The sequence below is a fragment of the Maniola jurtina genome, chromosome 13 (assembly GCF_905333055.1).
Source record: "Maniola jurtina chromosome 13, ilManJurt1.1, whole genome shotgun sequence".
NCBI lineage: Eukaryota > Metazoa > Arthropoda > Insecta > Lepidoptera > Nymphalidae > Maniola > Maniola jurtina.
In genome coordinates this window covers 2,139,932-2,162,001 of record NC_060041.1, presented here as the reverse complement: position 1 = coordinate 2,162,001, position 22,070 = coordinate 2,139,932, and the positions used below count along the sequence as shown (strand labels likewise).

The following is a 22,070-nucleotide window of genomic DNA, read 5'->3' as shown; positions in this document are numbered from 1 at the left end:
TAGGATTAATTTAACTATACTATAATAATAATTTATCCACGCCACAATTCCGTCATTTACCTATTTCCGGAAATAAAATCTTTATCGACCGCGTTTGCTTTGGCCAAGAAGAGTTATATAACTGTAAGTTAGCTAAACTGTGACCAGAAGGTATTGGAGCGAGAATGTGTTTGAGCCTTTAAAATAAATATAGTGTGGGTACGCCAAAACGGTGTAGCAGCGAAAACAATGTTTTACAAGCAGGTGAGGTAGGTAAATGTTTTGTTTCAATTTATTTAACAATAAATAGGTAGAAGAATGTAAGAAAATACTTATTTTCTTTTGTGTGATGACAATAATTGAGTGCGATCTCATCTGGTGGTAAGTGACGATGGCTAAGGCTTTTTAGTTGTTACGTATTGCAACCTATCGCATCCAAAATTTTCATTTTTTAAATTATATCTCATGGAAATTGGTGTTTGAGTTTTTGATTAAAAATGAAGAAATACCTGTTTCAGGATTTTTGAAATTCCACCCCCCAAGGAATTCAAAGAAATTCTACCCCCAAGAGATTTTCAGAAATTCCACCCCCAAGAGATTTTCCAAAAACTCCACACCCACAGGGATTCTCAGAAATTCCACCTCAAAGAAATTTTCAGAAATTCCATCCCCAAGGGATTTTCAAAAATTCCACCTTCCAGAGCTTTAGAAAAATTCCACCTTCCAGGGCTTTACAGAAATTCCACTTGAACGAAGCAAGGGCGGGTCTGCTTTTTACTTAATAGTTTGCGTCCATAGACGTATATTATGTTATTGCATAGCCCAAGCTATTAGCAAGCTTAAGTGGCAGTGGGCAGGCCACGCTTGTCGTAGAGGCGATGGCCGTTGGAGCCGGAAAGTCCTTTAGTGGAGACCGCGTTTAAGCAAGCGTAGTGTGGAACGCCCTCCAGCACGATGGACAGATGATATTAAGGGGCTGGCGGGAAGTGGCTGGATGAGGATGGCTGAGGACCGGGTGTGGTGGCGCTCTTTAGGGAAGGCCTATGTCCAGCAGTGGATGTCCACAGGCTGATGATGGTGATGATATGCATAGAGGTCAACTTGGCAAGTTGAAAGCGCAACATTTTTTAGAGTTAGACCACCGATAAGAACAAGTTTTTGTAGCAGTCTACGTGGACGCCTAACAAAGTATTTCCTAAACTATGCTAACGGCTACCTTTTGTGCCGAAGCCGCAAAAATAAAGTATTCAAACTAACTGAACTTTTGCATCGGAAAAAGTTCGCTGGAAAATAGAGGGACGCAAAAAATTCATACGTGAGCCAAAGGTGGAATATCAACAATTTGAATATAGTGTAAGAGACAACACTTTTACATGTATACTTACATGTTTTTTAGCTGTCTTACAAAGAAAACCAGATAATGTACCTACACTAGTTTGCAATCCATTAGTAATAAAAAAATATATCAACAAATACAAGAAATTTTGATGATAAAAGTTGATTTACTCCTTTAAAAATAACCTAAGTATATACTTAGCAGGGGCAAAGACGGCCACGGCGCGCGATTCCTTTGATCCCCTGTCATTCACTCTAGTGAAATTCGAATAGATTCTTGATTGATTCTTCGATTGTTCATGTTATGATTGAGACAGTGTACAAGCGAAAAACATTTTCTCGCACTCTCATTTTCTCATAATGAGTAAGCGAGACAAAGTTCAAGTTGGGTATGCCACATCCTCCGGGTTTTAAAAATTATTCTAGGTCAACCTATATTTTCATTTTTAATAAGGTTGGGCACCTTATTGATACTCCCCTTTCTCCTCCAATTAAGCGTAAAGCTTGTGCCAGGAGTGGGTACGACAATAGTGCAACGGGTGGGGTTTGAACCGCCAACCTTTCGGAATTCAGTCCGCTGCTCAAGCAAGAGCTATCGAGATTCTAAGGGTTTTGTAGCTTTTGTAGGTTGACTCCCGACTGTCTCTTTGACTATCACAAATGTTCGTCTGCAAATAATAAAACAATACCGAGCTGTTTTTGACAACGGATTGCCTGATGAGAAATTTTCACCTGAAAATGGGGAAACAAAAATGCTGGAATTTTTCTCTGAATTCTGCCGCAAAAAGGGGTTGTCATAAGTTTATATGATGGTTGTCCTTGTCTATACAGATTTCAAAGTAGGTATGTACAAGAATTACAGTCTGTGTGATTGCGAAAACAGACGCATTCTCGGAGCGTTACTTTAACCGTTTAATTTTTAACCCCCGACCCAAAAAGAGGGGTGTTATAAGTTTGACGTGTGTCTGTGGCATCGTAGCTCCTAAACTAATGAACCGATTTTAATTTCGTTTTTTTTATTGAAAGGTGGCTTGATCGGGAGTATTCTTAGCTGTAACCCACGAAAATCGGTTCAGCCGTTTGAAAGTTATCAGCTCTTTTCTAGTTATTGTAACCTTCACTTGTCGGGGGTGTTATAAATTTTTAATTTACACTTGTCATTTCTTTGGATAATAGAGTTGTATGTAAATTATGACTGTAAGTGGGAGTAGCTTAAAAGTGACGAGAGATATCAATCACCTACTATTTCTAAACCTTTTATTTAGAAATCTGTTGTTGACTTTGTGAAATCATACTTTTCCGTTATTTTAAGAGGAATGATAAGTTAAATCGCTTCAGGGCATGTCTTTGCTGGTAGGTTGGTTATTATTTACCACAGCTGAAATTTGAATCCACCAAAAATATGACACAAGCATAAAGAAATTTATTTTACATTTATCCTCCTTCGCCTTTCTACTAACATACCTACGTACGTAGTTAAAATTCCACGGACACGTACGAAATTTGCTTCCTCGTTTCTAATTCCAACCGCTAAGATAATGGAATTCCCTTCCGGCATCAGTTTTTCCCTCCACTTTTAAAATAAGTACCTTCAAGTCAATAGAAGGCTAATAGAAAAGGTGGTTCTTCACAATAGAAGTATTTTTGAAATTTAATGTACTTCGTACTAATTTTGCATTCTTGATTATGTAAGATGAAACATTTCTACTGGACGATATGTACTTAATGTTGCCCCCGTTGCTCGCCGGACCGGCTACTACTCATGGGCCCTAGCCGGTCTAGCTTTGTTTGGCTTTGTCTGGCTTTGTTTGGTTTTAGTTGGGGCAACGCGGGGCTCGAACAATTAATAATACCTCACTGTAAAAAATGTTTCTGCAAATAAAGAATCTTGAATCTTGAAGAGTGAATTGGCACGAGTATCTTCAAGGCAAACGCACTATGGAGTTTAGGCTGCATCATTATTAAGAGTAAGATCAAAAATTATTCTTCAATTTCTCAACCAAAAATTACCCATATTAAAGTAAGTATGACCGCATTACAAAATATAACTGTGCCAGATTTAGCGATTTAGTACAAGTGGGTAGAGCATAAGAAATTCAAACTACATTAAAGCAATGGTCGAGGAAATATTCTGCAGAATTCAGAAATGTCCCGAAATCCGCTTCAGTAGGTACGATTCAGAAACCACAGAGCGGCCGCGATGCGAAATTTATGCAAATACAGTATCATTCTTTGAAATTCAGTTCGAATAAAGGAATAAATGTGGAAATTTTCGGACAAGTAGCTCCTTTTTGTCTAAAATGTTTCCGAAGATGATAAGTCGATCTTGTCAATTTATGCTAACTCCATTGATATTACTACCTTCCTGATGCAGTGGTGAGCGCTGTGGTCCTATAAATGGAAAACCCCGGGTTCGATTCCTGGTAGGACGGGGCATGCTTCCATCCTTATGTCGTCGACATTCCATCTACACGCACGAAACGTTTGCGTCATCATTCCTCATACGCATGGCTAAGGTTTGGAATACTCTTCCGCGATCTGTGTTTCCTACCAATTACAATCCGGGTATCTTTAAAACAAGAGTGAATAGGCACCTTCTAGGTAAACGCTTGTGGTCAAGCGCTTGCCTATAGTTGATTAAAAAAAGTATAATTTCTTAATTATCGTCTCTGCGGTCTTGTTTCTAGCGGCTCCCATTTATCTTTCCATCTACGCCCCGTACGAGGTCGCCATTTCAACATCTTCATGTTCTATCGTTTCTTCAAACTATGTATATATTATGTGTTGTGTATTGCTATTTCAGCATCGCAGCCCGTTGGGTTATGTCAATAACTCTGGTTCTTCTACGGATCTCCTCATTCCAATTAGATCAGTAGAGAAACTCCTAGCATAGCTCTTTCCATTGCCCGCTGAGTTTAAATTGCGTTTACGAATTCAAAGGGCAACCACCCAGTTAATAATAACCAATTATTTGTTAATTAGCAGCTTTGTAATCAAAAGCTTACACGAATTTCAATACGCGAACTCGGTAAGTTAAATGGGACTATCCTCGTTAAAAGTTGTACGTATTCCCAACTTTATTGCATACCCTCAAATTTCCAACCATATTTGCTTCCTGTGCATAATTAGTCTTTATACGTACTACTTGCTAATGACTCTGCAATGTAAATGAAATGAATGAAAGTGATTAAAAAAATTGGCACTCAGTGGGGCTGCTGTCAGAAGTGAAAATTTAGAACTATGAAATCGAAAGTTTCTCGCATATTTTCCATACGGGTTTCAAACCCTGAGCCTCAATAGCTCAACGGTTGAGGAGCGGACTGAATTCGGAAAGGCCGCCGGTTCAAATCCCACCCGTTGCACTATTGTCGTACCCACTCCTGGCACAAGCTTTACGCTTAATTGGAGGGGAAAGGGGAGTATTAGTAATGATTAGCATGGCTAATATTCTTAAAAAAAACTCCTAAATCCTGACGCTGCATGCATTCTGCATGCGTCTGAACAGGTCCCAAATCAAGTTGGTTCAACTTAAATCTTACCATCAGCCATTTGATCTCGTCTTTCCGTCAACCTTTAAGATACGGTTAGGTATCTGTAGCAAAGCGCCCAGTTGGCAAATTCTCTGAAATAGTTTTCCTCACGATGGTAACCGTTCATTTTTAACCCTCGACCCAAAAAGAGGGGTGTTATAAGTTTGACGTGTGTATCTGTGTATCTGTCTGCGGCACCGTAGCGCCTAAACTAATGAACCGATTTTAATTTAGTTTTTTTTTAAGTTTGAAAGGTGGCTTGATCGAGAGTGTTCTTAGCAATAATCCAGAAAATCGGTTCAGCCGTATGAAAGTTACGGCACTTTTCTAGTTACTGTACCTTCACTTGTCGGGGGTGTTATAAATTTTTAATTTACACTTGTGTTTTAACAAGTACGTATTGAGTTTTGATTATCAAGATGTGTTTTATGATGCTCAATTTTTACTTTTAAAAGATTATTTTTTTCTAAAAATCTTATATTGTGCATATCGTTATTGTTTATGAACGTATCAACTATCAATATACTTTAAACAACTCATTAAAGCAAGTGATATTTAATTGCTTAGAACGTATACTTAGCTCCAAAAAGACCGGTCGCACTATAAGGGTTCCTTTTTCGCCATTTTGGTAGGGAACCCCAAAAAATGCTCGAAATAAAAAAGAAAGCGGCAAAAGTGAAATATACTAGAGTATTCAGTAACTCTTTTAAAATTAAGTTAAACAGTTACGGCGCCTTTCACCGGGGTCATTAGAAGGCGCCCGTTTTTGCGACGCCATTTGCAAAGCTTTTTAACACGCTGTGAAAATTTTTCTTTTAATTAAAAATGAATCCTTCTTAATGGAGTGGAGTTGGGGAAAAGATAAATAGACCGAGTTTGGTTAAATATACCGGCAGAATAGTTATAACAGGAGTTGAGTCGGCATTTTTAAACGCTTTTCACCCGACCTTTTAGCCCTTGACTGCGATGCGATGTCACTCGGTCAGAGCCAAGCATTGAACTAAATTAGTAAGTACCTATGAAAAGGCTGTTTAAGCAAAAAGCGCATAAAATCGTGTATTATAAAGTTAGACAGGTTGTAAGCAAAAACTATTTACTTACTTAGTGCTTCAGTCATTTATGAATGCGAAAGCGTGTCTGTCTGTCTGTCTGCTACCTTTTCACGGCCCAACAGTTTAACTGATTTTGACGAAATTTGGTACAGAGTATCCCTGGGATGGACATAGGCTACTTTTTATCTCGGAAAATCAAAGAGTTCTCACGGGATTTCTAGATACCCATCCGTTTAACCGATTTGTACGAAATTTGGAAACGAGGTAGCTTGCGTCCCTGCAATTGACGTAAGCAACTTTTTATCCCGGAAAATCAAAAAGTTCCCGTGGTATCTTTAAAAACCGAAATCCAAGCGGACTCTAGTTTTTTATTTTTTTTATTACTATATATATATATATTATACTATAAATACGAAAGTATCTTTGTATGTCTGTTTGTCTCTGTGTTAGTTTTTCACGGCCCATCCACTAAACCGATTTTGACGAAAGGCCGTAATAACTTGCTGGGTAGTTTCTGTTCAGATCAATTTTCAGATCAATTACCGTGGCTAGATATCGGTCAGGAGAACATAACTTACAAGCCAAACTCAAGTAAAAAGCTCTATTAAAATAAAAATGGCCGAGTCATTTTAAAAAGTACCCAATTTACATTCCAAGCACGCTTCAACGTAATGGATTCCAGCTATCCAGTCAAACCATTTTATAAGCCATAATTTTACTGAAATCACAGCCAATGAAATTAAAATTGTTTTCAGGATATTCAAACTTTCATACTTCCATCGTGACTGAGTAACGATCTAATATATAGGCACTTATACCTATTCACATTTTTAAGTACTGAGCATGGATCTCTTCCCATAATGAGAAGGGTTTAGGTAATAGCCCACCAGCCCGGCTAGCATGGGCAGTAGATAAAAATTATATCCCCCGATTATAACCACTGATGTCATGGAAATCAGTGGATATAATCGGGGATATAATTTTTATCTACTGCCCACGCTGGCCGGGCAGGAGTGTGGATTGACACACTTTACACGCCTTGGACACAGACCATTATGGAAAACTCTCAGGAATGCAATTTCTTGTAGGATGATACAGAACTCTTCGTGTGTGAGTTCGACTCGCACTTGGCCGATTTTTTAATAAGTACCTACCAATTCTCACTAGGTAGTAAGTGGTAGATGCATTTGGCGATTCGAAAGTAGGTACTTGTAAAAGTTTAATTGAACAGAAATCTTTTGATTTGATTTGATTTCAAACTTATTGATAGGTAACTTTCTGTCTGTGATTTGTCAGATTTCTTATTCAAGAGATAGATAACCTTTGTACTTATGGAGCACGTTACGAATACACATTCTCTTATGTTGCGGTTTCAAAAATATTTGCCTCCACTTCACTCAGTGAGTACCTATGCGTTGAACCTTAGAGTTTCTGAAGTCGATTTTCCAATCACCATTTATAATAACTAAGAAAAAAATCGACATTTCGATAGCTTTTGTATTGGAAATCTGCTTTTGATGTCAAATTTCTTCCTCGGTAGGATTATTTGGCGATTGAACATCTGCCCTTCAGTTATAAAAAAACACAAAATATTGGCATTTCGATCTTTTTTACCCCCAACTAGGGGCGTTATGAGTTTTACGTGTGTATCTGTGTGTCTGTCAGTGGCATACCCACAAGTAGGTACTCATTGATATTTGATTGATTTTTAGCTTTCCTTCCCTCAAAAGGATAAAAAGAACCCTTATTGGATCACTTACTAGTTTGTTCGTCTGTTAAGAAAAGCTATAGGGTACTTCCGTTGACCTAGAATCATGAAAGGCAGGTAGGTAGGTCTTATAGCACAAATAAAGGGAAAAATCCGAAAACCATGAATTTGTATTTTTTTTTTGGAAGTCAATTTTCGAAGTAACATAACTATACCAAGGGGGGTATCATAACATTATGAAAGGGCTTTACCTGTACATTTTAAAACAGATTTTGATTTATTTTTATGCATTACAGTTTTTGATTTATCGTGCAAAATGTAGAAAAAATATCCGAGTACGAAACCCTCGGACCGCGAGTCTGATTTGCCGATTTTTTTTAAGTCGGTATATTTCTATACACGACAGATGGGCATAGCAACGATGCGAATAGTTGGTACATAGAGCGTAGCTAGTAATGTCTTGAGTCGCTATTGCCTCTCTACGTGATATCTACATGTAAAGGGCCTACGGTACGTGCTTGTAGCAACGCTACGTGTAGACTGCAGTTAATAATATTGGTACAGTGTAGCAAAATATACTTACTGAACTTTCCTAAATAATGTCCGTTTTAGTCAGCTCATTGTAAGTTTTACTTACTTAGAAGACAGTAAGTAGTGTATATTATATAAATAATAATACTTACATATCTCTTAAGCTTTTTTCATAATTACTTTACATATTATCTTGCTGTACCTATAATATTCTACTCCCTTTACAACCTCTCGCACTGCCAAGGGTAGGTAAAGGGAGAATCTGAAAACTGGTAAAGATCTCTTATAGAGATAAGTGCTTCCCTGTCCACTTTTTTTTATTTTTATTTTTACTGTTACAACTTTCTGGTACAAATAAATAACAATAATAGTAATCGTAAAGCTTGTACTACGAAAGCGTCTTGCGGTCTAAGCAAAAATCACATGTAGTAAATTTTTGAGCTGCTGTTTTGCTTGAACCTCGCTAAATATTTGCATAGGTGGATAAATAAAAATAGGATAAAATATCCGTACGTAGTCGAAATTTCTCGAACACGTACGAAACGATTTGCTTCCTCTTTCCTAATTCGAACCGCTAGGATATGGAACGCCCTTCCGGCGTCAGTTTTCCCTTCCACCTATAATATGGGTACCTTCAAGTCAAGGGTGAATAGGCAACTTCTAGGCAAGCGCGCTCCATCTTAGGCTGCATCATCACTTGCTAGCAGGTCTGATTGCAGCCAAGCGCTAGTCTATATAATTTAAAAAAAAAAAAAAGGTGACCAAAAAGATAGAAGTCTACGAATTCTATAATGCGTGCCGGCACCTATATGTAAATCGAATAAGGATATTGTCATAGCTTAGCAAATACAGTCCAAACATTAATGGCAATACTTTATTTTATTCAAAAACATTTTTTATTTTAATGGTTTCGTTGCCAAAAACAGCACATTAGGTAATTACATAGAACATACCTACCTAATTTTATTAAATGTGATAGTATGTCTGTCAAACTTACATTTTTATCGCCAATGCCCTCACTTGCCATCACGTGGACGTGCCCTTTCCTCAATTTCTAATAAATTGCTTTGGTCTTTTCTTTAATAAAACTGAAGCCATTGGAATCTTATTTGCTGGTCCTTATAAAACGGCAATATCAGAAATGATGAACTCCTATTAAGGACATTGCATTCACTACTCTATGAAATAAAACTGACTTAGCAACCCAAAGTAAATACTGAACTATTTAGGAGTGAATATTCTAAAAATTATTTCAGTAGCATTACAAATGATTTAACTCGAAGCCAAGGCTGAAGCTCTTTATCATTTATTCTGTTTTTTTAATAAAGCATGTTCATTTTAGCAATATTTTATTGGTTGATTAAAATTTGTACACTACTTCAGTGGAGATAAAGATTTGTGGGTATACCTACTTTGCTTCGACTTCGCGTCAATATGCCAGAATTCTGTTTTTCTTATGGATTGTGGACTAACACTCATATTATTTGATATCAAACACTCGGTCAGTGACGGCAGTGACAGTAAATTGTGCTCAATCGGGTTGGTCGATTACGTCCGGCTGTAGGCTGAAGCATTACCCACTCTTGTAGACTCACAACTCTTACCCCCCGTCCACACACTGCTCTACTCGTGCAATTAATCGCGACTCCGCCGCACTAGGTCACTTGCCTTTGCAACGCAATGGACGTCGAAACTGTGCGCAATTGCATACTTACCGACAAAATAGGGAGCGATGGGCGGAACATGCAAGTAACGCGTCCACACTACGTCTCTGCCTCCGTTCCTCGCTCCTTCCCATACCACACGGGCAGTGTGTGGACGGGGAGTGTGTGGATATTCAGAGCCCACTCATGGTTGACATCAAACACTGAGTCAGTGACGGCAGTAACAGTAATTTGTGCTCGGTCACGGGTCGGTCAGCCCCGTCCGGCTGTGGGCTGAAGCAATTACCCGCTCGCGTTGACTCGCGGCCCTTGAGACTCAGAGCCCACTCACAATATTCGACAAAGGGTTGTTAAAGGCATTCCAGATTGACTTTAAGGATCAAGGATCGGTATCGAATTTCATAATACCTACCAGTGGTATTTTTTCTAATACCAATCCAAGAAAATTCCCGATGAATAGCTTCGCAAATAAGCTTAGAAGCGGTATTCAAGGCATTTACTTACATAATGTTTACGAAAATGTGTAAAATGTCTTTACTCTCTAAGTAGTGAATTTCTGAACACAAGTTAATTAAATAAGAATACTTACTATAACAAGAAATAACTTAAATACGTTGCAAGCTAGGTTGAATGGAACGGAGCGGAAGCTATGGAAGGCGTTCTCGAACAAATAGGACTGCAAATTGGCAGACTGCGATTTTTAGCGACTGAATCCAGTAATAAAAAGTTTTTTTATGCTTATTATTACTAGATTCAAGAAAAATACAAAAAAAATGAGTGTTTAGGTTTACAAAACCATTAAATAATAAATAACTAGATTAATTATTATCATGAAAATCAGGTGCCTATTTAAAAATCACAGCAAGCTAGTTCAACTTTCTCCACCTATGTGTAAATGAAAATACCTACCTATAAAGAAATAATTAAGTACATTAATTTGATAACAGTGAAGATACACATAAAAATTGTTAACAACAATGAACCTCTATCGAGTTGAGTACCTACCTGTAGTTCACCTCAATAGTTTTTAAAACCAATTGCTTATTATTGGACAATAAAAATGAATTTCACTTTAAGTGCTTACGTCGAAAGTTTTAAGCAAGTCTGGAAACTCGAGATGGAACGATATTAATTATTGAATGGAACGGAGCGGAAGATATGGCGGGAGTACCTACCAGAACAAATAGGACTGCGAATTGACAGGCCACGACTTGCAGTGGCTGAATCCAGTAATAAAAAGCTTTATTATATTATTTGCGGTTGTACATCTTTGTTACCTGTCATCTCCTAAAGCCATTATGATCCAAACTTCATAGTCGCTGATCGTTCCTCCCTGTGTTGGGGACAATACGCAGAGAAATTACTTTCAGCTTTTATAAAATTACGAAGGTCTGGCACGCGATGGCTTTCTCTCTAATTTTTGAAAAATCAAATATTATATATAATATATGTAACAATACAAAACATAAGCAATGTAACCATTACACTACCTCGTAGGTGCTGAATGCAAAGGCGACTGTTGCCATGCAACCCTATTATTAAGAAATTCGCCAATTCGCACCTTTATAGCTCGTTCACACAGGCTGCGTAAGCGTAGACGTAGCGCGTACCATTGAGTTGTTATGTATGTAACTGTATGAGACATTACACACCGCTTGCGTAAAGCGTGGACGTATACGTAACCCAGTGTGTTGGAGGTTTACGCACGTCACTACGCACGTGTCACGTGTACGCAATTGGTGTGAATTGGCCTTTAGAATTATAGAGACCTAAGGATTTCGAGTTTGAGTGATAATATGACTTTTGGATGACCATTTCCATCGACTCGTTTAAGATATATACATATAAGCACTCGAATAAGAGAATAGACATCTCTTTCTACGCTACAATGGGTCTCTACTTTGTTATGAGTCGATAGAAATGGTCATCCAAAGTCGTTTTATCAATCAAACTCAAAATCCTTAATTTTGAATTAGGTCTCTTTAAAATGCTAAAGGTGCGAATTGTATAATAACCGCGACTAGAATTGTTTTAACAAAGTGTTTGTGCAATATCAAATCTGTCAACTCTTTCGGAATCATGTTATAAAAGCCTATTCTCGACCCTACAAAGGATTTCTGCACTGCAATCACTTATCATCGAGTAGCATTGCGTTTAAAGTATGTCTCCACCCTAATCCGATCTCACCGTATCCGGGGTAGGTGCGAGTGGGTGCAGGGGGATGTTAGAGGGTGAAATATTAAACTTATATAACGGCCACGGTTAGCGAGTGCTTTGTGCGCGATATTTACGACGCTGTAACCTGACCGCGACGTGTCATTGCTTTATCGCCATTTTTCACACGTGAGAACTTTCGTACCTACTACGTTTTTACCACTGAGATGGATTCCGCCCCGATCTCGTTTAGATCTAAATCTTTAGAATAAAAAGAGAGAAAGAAAAAATATAACTTTGTATGGGACAAAGACTTCGACAGAAGTCGTCAGTAATATGGATTTCGTAGAGAAACTCGAAGCATAGGCTCTCTCCATCGCTATATTACATATTTAAAAAAACACCTATATTATACGATACACAGTACACACAATACACTAGGTATAATATACTGAACTTATATATTTAAGGAAAAGCTGACTGACTGATCTATCAACGCACAACTCAAACTACTGGACTGATAGGGCTGGGCATGCAGATAGGCTTATGACGTTGACATCCGAAAAGAAAGGATTTTTGAAAATTCGAACCCTAAAGTTATAGAACAGGGGTTTGAAAGTGTAATCCTAGTGGACGAAGTCGCGGGAATAAGCCAATTATATTATGATAACACTAAATAGGTACTAGTACGAAATACAATAAAAAATACAAAAGTAGGTATAGGTACAAGGACAAAACACTCGAGGGACGTATTAGCAGCAAATAATATTTATCGGCTCGAGTAATCCGTACAACTAACACCGCGCGAGCAGTTTAGCACAAAGGATCGTTCGGATCCTGTATCCGAATTGAACGGATTGAACGTGTAATTGAACGGATTTCCTGCGCTAGGTGCCAAGGTCAATGAGTGTAGGGCCGTACTGTTAGGCGATGATGGAACTTTTTCTACCACACTATATTAGGTAAATGGTAAAACTGAATTAGATACAAGGACAAAATACAATAGCTTTACGAAAACTCACTCGAGGGATGTATTAGCCCCAAAATTAAAGCAAATAATAATTTATCGGCTCGAGAAATCCATAACACTAATACCCTGCGAGCAGTTTAACACAAAGGGTTGTTTGGATCGTGTATCCTGCAGTAATTGAACGAATTTACTGCGCTAGGTGCCAAGGTCAGTCAGTGTGGGGCTGTACTGTTAGCGACTATGAAACGCTTTCACTGTTATTTATTTATTTATATACAAGTTAGCCCTTGACTGCAATCTCACCTGGTTGTAAGTGATGATGCAGTGTAAGATAGAAGCGAGCCCATAACCTGGAAGGGGTATGGCAGTTTTTATTAAACCCCTTTGGTTTATACACGGAATCATGCCAGAACGCTAAATCGCTTGCCGGTACGGCTTTGCAGGTAGAGTGGTAACTAGCCACGGCCGAAGCAGGCCGAACCCGGGACCTCCCACTAATAAGACCACAGTTCGTATCACTGCACCAGAGAGGTCGTCAAGAAATCGTCGGATTGTCGCCCCGCCCGCCGCTTCGCCGTTCGCGCCGCCCATCCCCATGGCCAAGCCGTTTGATATGTTTGATTTCAGGTCACTCCTAGCCTAATATTTGACAGATGTCGATAGGATCAAATCGGGAGTTTCCTCTCTCTAAGATTGAAATCTATAGAGCACACTTTGACTTCGTTTAGACTTAAGTTTCAGTTAAAACGAGACAGATTTATGCCAGCCGTAAATAGCTGTCTCGTTTTAACAGTTTCTTAAGTATGGGCAAAGTCAAAGTGCGCTCTATACATCTCAGCCTAAGATTGAAATCTATAGAGTGCACTTTGACCTTGCTTAGACTTAAGTTTCAGTTAAAACGAGACAGATTTATGCCAGCCGTATATCGCTGTCTCGTTTTAACAGTGTCATCAGTCTGAGCAAAGTCAAAGTACGCTCTATACCTAAGATTGAAATCTATAGAGTGCACTTTAGACTTAAGTTTCAGTTAAAACGAGACAGATTTATGCCAGCCGCATATCGCTGTCTCGTTTTAACAGTGTCTTAAGTATGGGCAAAGTCAAAGTGCACTCTATAAATCTCAGCCTAAGTTCACTCTGGCCATACCTTGAAATCAGTACAGATACCGAGCGCTTGTGTACGAACTCCGAGTTCGTATACAACGCTCGCTCGGTATCGTCTAATTAGGCTGGAATATCGAGTTAACATCGCAGCTCGCCCGATACAAGCCGAGTGTCAGTGTTAATTAACTTAATTAACTCTGAAAATGTCCCAGAGTCGGATGGGGCTTTCAATGTAGACCAAGATCCCACTGCCGCCAGACCTGTATCTGTCAATACGTGTCCTTTTGGTGGTCAGGATAATTATGATGGTAAAATAGCTGGAAAAAGAGGGGTGGAAAGAAGGAAAAGTCATGGCTACGTAACATAAGGAAGTGGACTGGGCTTAAAACAGTCGGAGAACTATTCCGCCTAGCCATGGACAAGGAGAAGTTTAAACAAGTGACTGCTGACTAAGGTCAAGTATAACAGTAGAAAACAATTTGCTTCCTAAAAAAGGCGTAAAAGTAAAAAGTAAAATATTCTTTATTGTACACCAAGACATAGAAATGTATAAATAATAAAATAGATTTTTGTACAATATAGCTGAAATAGCGATCTCTTCCAACCATAGGGTGAAGATATAACAAAAATTAAAGCACTATAATGTTATCAGCATTATAAAAATAATAATATACGTTTTGTAGTATAGTGTTGCTGTGGTGAAACTAAGACTGTGCCTTTACACCTTCCTTTAAAAAAAATTACTCACTTAACTTTAAGTCTAACGCTGAGTTTCTAAATTCAATACTGCCAGGCACTAATTCCTATCGGCGGTAATATTATGATAGTCAAGAAATATACCTACATAAAAATCAGCACATAGACATTAAGAAAATTGAGTAATGTTTTCACGTGCCTTTAGCAACTGATATCTTTAAATTGGGTCGAGGTACAAGCTATCAAATCTGCGTACATTAAAAGTACACACTAGCACTACTCTATCCCACACATTTTGTTTCTCAGAAAATAAGGAAGGTCTGGCGGCAGTGGGATCTTGGACCAATACGTTTACCGAGCGAATACGATAGTTGTTTGGCGAAAGTTTATGAAGGAATATGAGTATAGGGATTCGTCTTCATCATTAACCCACTGACAGACAGGACGGACAGATGGATGGACGGACGGCGGAGGCAGCCAGACAGACATACGGACGGACAGACGGAGGGCCGGTGGAGGCTTTGTAATAGGGTCCCGTTGGCACTCTTGGCATACGGAACCCTAAACAGACGCTACACCTCGGCCTTCGCTCCAATCTGCAAGTGTGTGCTTCCCCTAAGTGATAGTGTGTTCTCACTTTTATGAAAATGAATAAGCGATAAATAACGTTAGTTCGAAGTTTGCAAAAGCCTACAGGGTTCCGTGGGCGCTACATTTTTTGCTGCACGCTCTCTGATTAATGGTTTTCTTATTAATTTGGTACTTGTCTATCGTTTTTCGTGTAATTAAGGCCGACAATTTACATGGAGGATTAAGAAAAATGTGAATCAATTTATCTTTTACTCTTTTTATTGGTAATATAAGACATTCTTTTAATAAAATTGTCAATGGATTATTTCTGTACATTAAATATATTTTGAAAATCATTAGCATCAGTACCATTGCTACGCCGTAGACGATTAAAAATAATAATAATAAATGTATCCCTATATGGGTACTCGCCAAGGTGCTGGAAGGGCGACCTCGTACTAGAATGTGCAGCGTTGGAAGACCCCCCACTAGGTGGATAGTATTATTTAGATATCTGTGAGGTAGACGGACGACATCAGGCAAGTCGCAGGGAGCCGCTGGATTCAGGCGGCGCAAGACCGTGGCGTGTAGAAGTCCCTTCAAGAGACCTATCTCCAGCAGTGGACGTCTATCGGTTGGTAATGTGATTTAAGTAGAACAAGGGTTTTAAGTAATAAATTACACAGTCGACAAAGGTTTGTTGAAACACGACTGTAACCATTGAATTCTCGCTTATCTATGAGGAAAACCGCCATATCTATGAGAAAAAAACCATTATTTTCCCCTCCTTATATTCCTACTCGAGATAATTATGTCAAACTTGACATGGCGACGCCGATTTCAAAAGGTTTCGGGTATTGAATTCGAGTTTATCGTCATCTTAGAGTGAAAACCTCGGGAATGCATTTTTGCTCAAATTTATTTTATTGCGTTTCTAGGAAGAAAACCTCGCAACGCACATCGCACAGATTTGTTCATTCGATACTCGTAACGCCATCTATGACATTAAATGAGAAACTCGTAAATACTCGCTTCTGTTAGTTACAGCACGCAGTTTTTTCTTCCTCCTGAAAAGTTTCTTTTACACTTACGAGGTTTTCACTCTAAGCCGTCGTTATGTCAATTTTGAAGAGTTTAAAAGTAAGTTAATGTAAAAAAACGACCCTTTCCCTTTTACTAAGCAAAGTAAGTAGGTACGATTGGGTAAAAATCTGTGATTTTTACAATACATTTACTCGTAAAGTAGCTCTTCCTTCACCGCTGTTAAAACAATAAAGTTGACTTTTACCACCCTTGGGCAGTAAAAATATTACCGCACTGTTATTAGCCTGCAAAGCCGTGCGGGAATATTATAATTTGGGTACCTACCTAGTGACATATAAAAGAAATACACATATTTAACAAAATTTCATATTTATTTTAAAAAAAATCCATACAATGTAACAATTTTCTATACTAAGTAGATATAATTATATTCATCCCCAACGTACTAAAATAAAACTCTTTCTCGGGATACGGCCTTGCCAAGAATATGGATATTCTTGTACCTATGATTCGCATTCGGCCTCGTGCATCAAGATGGCGCGTCTCACATAGCGGAAGTGGTAGAAACTAAACACCACTATGAACGAGAAGAGGTAGATAACTGCAACAACAATTAAAGTCAAAGTCAAAGTCAAAATCATTTATTCAAAAAATTAAATAACACAGACAAACTGTGCAAGACTTTGTATCCTGAAAACATTTTCATCATTCTATCAACCGATAGGTCCATTGCTCTTGTATAGGCCTCTGTACGGACTACCATTTTATCGCCATTCCGCAACGACTATCGGTTTTTGGGGTTCCGTACCTCAAAAGAAAAAAAGGAACCCTTATAGGATAGTTCGTTGTCTGTCTGTCGTGTCTGTCAAGAAACCTATAGAGTACTTCCCGTTGACCTAGAATAATGAAACTTGGCAGGTAGGTAGTTCTTATAGCACACATAAGGAGGAAAATCCAAAAACTATGAATTTGTGGTGACATCACAAAAAAATCTTAAAATGTGGTCATGAACAAATAATTAGTATTTTCAACTTTCAAAGTAAGATTAGTATACCAAGAAGAGAACCTATGATATGAAAGGGCTTTACTTGTACATTCTAAAACAGATTTTTATGTATTTTTTTATGCATAATAGTTTTTGAATTATCGCCCAAATTGTCGAAAAATACAAGTGTAGTACGGAACCCTCGGCGTGCGAGTCTGACTCGCACTTGGCCGGTTTTCATACTATGTGCCCTGCCCAATACCATTGAGCTATGTCAGTTACTCTGGTTCTCTTACAGATCTCTTCATTTCTTATTTGATCACGTAGAAAAACTCGAAGCGTAGCTCTATCTATCGCCCGTTAGGTCCAATTTCGAATAGTTTCTATACTTTATGGGTACTCCATAGGTTATGGTCCAAAATAGCTCAATACGTACCAGCTCCAATAAATGTACAGAGACCACTGACGCAAGCTAAGTTTGCTAACCGGTGCTGCTCATCTTTTATCTTCGGAGCTAAAATTTAAAAAAAAAATCAGTAAAAGTGTACCATTAGAAGAAATAACACCTTTTGATTTATTTTTAATTTCATGGCAGCCATTTTGAAATTTTCAGTATATTTTGTTGTTAATAGAGAGAGAGAGAGCTAACGAGGGCCAGACCTTGGTTATTTTATAAAAGCTGAAAGTTTCTCCAAAGACACCATGATCCAACTTCATAGAAGTAGATTGTTCTTCCCTGTGTAAGGGACAATACGCAGAGAAACTTGAAAGTTTCTCTGCGTATCTCGTATTCTCGCGTGCGTGCGAAAGCTGAAGCTTTTATAACGAAGGTCTGGCCCTCGCTAGCTCTTAGTCCATTATAGCGGCAATAGAAACAACACTCTCTCGCTTCTGGTGCCCTCCACTTTGCCCTGCACAACAATACACTCGATGTGGTCATTCCCAAGCCGGGAGACGTGTCCGAAGAACTTCAATATGCGACTCTCTACTAACGCCAAAAGTCGTTTAATGGTCAAAAGTAGTTTAATGCCGAGTTCTTGATATTGAAAGAGCACGTAATTAATTATATCACCATTATATAATTATCTTACGAATTCCACAACTGACAATCAGAAAGTGTACAATGGTAGGTATCCAAATAAAATTTAAATGATTGAGTTTGTATATGAGATGAGCACAGAATTAGAAATACGCCTATGATATGTTGGTACAAAATTAAAAAAAAAAAACTTACCATCTTGAAACCGCACGCAGGCTCTACTTATCTTAGTGAGTGCTAGCGATAAAATCGACACCCAAACCATCGATGCAACGAGCAGATACACCTGATATTAGAAAAAAAAACCGGTCAAATACGAGTCAGGGTTTCGTATTCGGGTATTTTTCTGACATTTTGCACTATAACTATAAAACGATTATGCATAAAAACAAATAAAAATCTGTTTCATAATGTACAGGTATTAAGCTCTTTCATAGGATACCCCACTTGGTATAGTAATCTTACTTTAAAGGTTGAAAATACTAATTCATTATTATTTGTTCATGAACACATTTTTTGAGATGTAACCAAAAATTCACAGTTTTCGTTTTTTCCCCTACACCTACCTACCTGACAAATTTCATGATTCTAGGTCAACGGGAAGTAGGTACCCTATAGCTTTTTATAATAGACACTACAGACGGACAGACAGATAACAAAGTGAACCTATAAGCGTCCTGTTTTTCCGTTCTAGCTACGGAACCCTAAAAACTATGCAAGAAGTACGAAGCATCCTGAGTTCCATACCCGACAGGGACAATTTGGAAATTATAATTTTTCTGACTCTGCCTTGGTCTTCGGCCGTGGCTGGCTAATATCCTAGCAAAGCCGCGTTGCCAAGCGATGCATTCCGGTACGATGCCGCGTATAAGAGTAAAATCATTAATTATATTGCCGGGAATCGGCCCCAATCCGAAATTCCTAATATTATAAATGCGAAAGTGTGTCTGTCTGTCTGTCTGTCTATCTGTCTGTCTGCTACCTTTTCACGGCCCAACAGTTTAACTGATTCTGACGAAAGGGACAGGGTAGGTTTATATCCCGGGGACGGATATAGGCTATTTTTTATCCCGGAAAATCAAAAAGTTCCCACGGGATTCCTAAAAACCCATCCGTTTAACCGATTTGTATGAAATTTGGTACCGAGGTAGCTTGCGTCCTTGTTATTGACATAGGCAGCTTTTTATTCCGGAAAATCAATCAATTCCCACGGGATCTTTAAAACCTAAATCCACACGGACGAAGTCGCGGGCATCCTCTAGTAATCAATAATACAGCGCTCACTATTGGCTCAAAAATTATTTTAAAAAATCTAAACAAGATTTTCAGTTGCTGGGTATCGTAACAAAATTTATCTCTGTACTCTATTTACATTCAAAATTTCCAATAAAGATAACTAACGGTGTTAACAGTTAACATCTAAACCAAACATGAATTGAATACTGTATGTCCACGAATATTCAATATTCTATTCAAATTGTTGATATTGCATATTAGAACAACGTCAACGAATTCGATATGGGGATGTTTCGTTAGTCAAAACTATAAATTTTGCTGCACCAGAGGTAAAATTACCTATTGGTAACTAGATGATGCCCGCGACTTCGTCCGCGTGGATTTAGGTTTATTTAAAAATCCCGTTGGAACTCTTTGTTATTCTGGGATAAAATGTTGCTTATGTAAATTTCCGGGATGCAAGATACCTTTGTACCAAACATATTAATCCATTAAACGGAAGAGCCTTTAAGAATCCCGTGGGAACTCTTTGATTTTCCGGGATAAAAAGTAGTCTGTGTCCTTCCCCGGGATGTAAGCTATCTCTGTAACAAAATCAGTTCAACTGTTGGGCCGTAAAAAGCTGGCAGACACACTTTCGTATTAATAATATTAGTATGGATTATTTTTTGATTAGGTTAGCTAAAAGTTTCATTATAACAACTTTATATACACAAATAGTAGGTAGGTACATACCAACATGGCTCTGCAGTTTTCTGTGAGAGCAACGACAATCAATAATATTCCAGCGCCTGTGACTCCGCTTAGTACTGCACCAGTGGCCGTGCTCATAACTTGGGAAGAAAACATTTAATTAAATGGTAGGTTTTCAACAAACGCAGAGCCTCGATAGCTCAACGGTCGAGGAGCGGACTAAATTTCGAAAAAGGGTGTAGAACTCACATTGGGAAGTTGGACTCTGGTGCATTTCATCATACTGCTTTCCATGCGTAAGAATCAGGGTCAGGAGAATAGATCCAACCAGCACTTGGCAGAAAGCTATCAGGAGTACACCAGGGAAAAGATTGCAAACTCCACAGCAGCTCTCGATGTGACAGCCGGTTTTGTGGACGGTGAAATGTAAGGGGACGTTGGTAGTTCTGCTGGTGCTGCGAGGGCGTTTCTCGCTTGATCTGGTCAAGTCTTCAGTGGTGCTTTTGGGCATATTCGCTGAGCTAAAAATGAATATTGAATAAAATAGAGGATATTTTGAGGATTGATAATACTGAATACAGGCCAAACAGGCAAATACAGGTTGATGAGATTTTATAAATTTAAAGTGACAGATGTTTGATAGAAGATGACATTGACGCTGACCTCTACAAAAACGTTAGAACTGGGATTGCCGACCTGTTTTTAAAGCAAGCTGATTTTCGCCATTTTGGCGCTGATAGCAGTAGTGAGTGTCATGTGAGCGTACTCGGAATCAAATGTTAGTGACAAAGACTTACAAGACTGACAGTGACAGATTAACGGTGTTACAAAAAATGAAACGTAAATGTGTGCGTGAAATAGAGTTGTCCTGACTTTAGCATTTGTATTATCGATAGTCTTACTGGCGAAATCATAGGACACTAATGAGTTAGTTTAACGAAGTGAAGTAAAAAGCATCTTATAATCTTAAAAAATCAAATACATTTCAAATACACAAATAGTAACAAAGCTAAAGCTAGGTAACAGATTATTATTTATTAATGAAATGACTTTAATATTTTATATAAATAATTTATCAATGAATTCTGAGATACTTATAGTTATTTTAACCCCTTATAACATTTTTATTGATATTTCGATAGAAAACTATTAAAAGACGTTTTAAAAAAATCTTTTTTTGAGAAATAGAGCAATTTTTGGGATTTTCATATAAATTACCGGAATTTGTTGGTTTTCCACCTTTATTTTTTTAAAGGGTGCAAGTAAATTTAATTTGATTAATTACAATAACACTCTGATATAATGTCTAAGTGACAAGTTAATAAAAATAAATAGTATATATGGCGCTCAATTCATAGCTAATGACCTCCCCGATAAGCACTTAAATACAGTAATGTACGGGTTACCCTTAACCCTGTATATGAAATCTAAGTCACGCTAAATAAAATAAAAATTAGTGAAAATATTTATTTCGTTCTTTTCTTTTATTGGAAAGTACCTAGTGTTTTATATTGTATTTTACATACATCACATGAAACCTATCACATCAAACCTACCGGTAGACACGATTATCGACTATCGATACTTGTGACGTCATTACTTTGTCAATCCCTATCGTAAACAAACGTTTTTAAATTTTACACAAAATATCCAAAAATTCTTCATTTAGCAATGTAATTTGATGATAAGTCTTAAGGGAAACTTATCATCTAAGCTTCCAATAGCTATTTTGCCTAATTTTCAAACAACAAATGATGAAATAATGATTAAAAACAATTAGT

At 38.0% G+C, this 22,070-nt stretch overlaps 1 protein-coding gene and 1 long non-coding RNA gene across 3 annotated transcripts; one reads left to right on the top strand and one right to left on the bottom strand.

The window, feature by feature from the left end:
• Nucleotides 1–1,840: 1,840 nt before the first annotated feature.
• Nucleotides 1,841–18,587, top strand: LOC123870648. Its single transcript, XR_006797118.1, has 3 exons — nt 1,841–1,923; nt 13,884–13,887; nt 18,576–18,587. It is a non-coding gene; the product is annotated as an uncharacterized LOC123870648 (long non-coding RNA).
• Nucleotides 16,739–21,007, bottom strand: LOC123870647. 2 transcript variants are annotated; one of them, XM_045913993.1, is made up of 6 exons: nt 20,986–21,007; nt 20,539–20,810; nt 20,332–20,429; nt 18,556–18,646; nt 17,758–17,835; nt 16,739–16,937 (listed from the first exon to the last, which is right to left on the bottom strand). In XM_045913993.1, exons 2-6 carry the CDS (start codon nt 20,798–20,800, stop codon nt 16,840–16,842), a joined length of 627 nt encoding a protein of 208 aa, XP_045769949.1. In that variant the 5' UTR covers nt 20,801–20,810; nt 20,986–21,007; the 3' UTR covers nt 16,739–16,839. The 2 variants fall into 2 exon arrangements, with proteins under 2 accessions (XP_045769949.1, XP_045769948.1); XM_045913992.1 differs by having other exon boundaries at nt 20,953–20,993.
• Between the last annotated feature and the right edge of the window lie 1,063 nt (nt 21,008–22,070).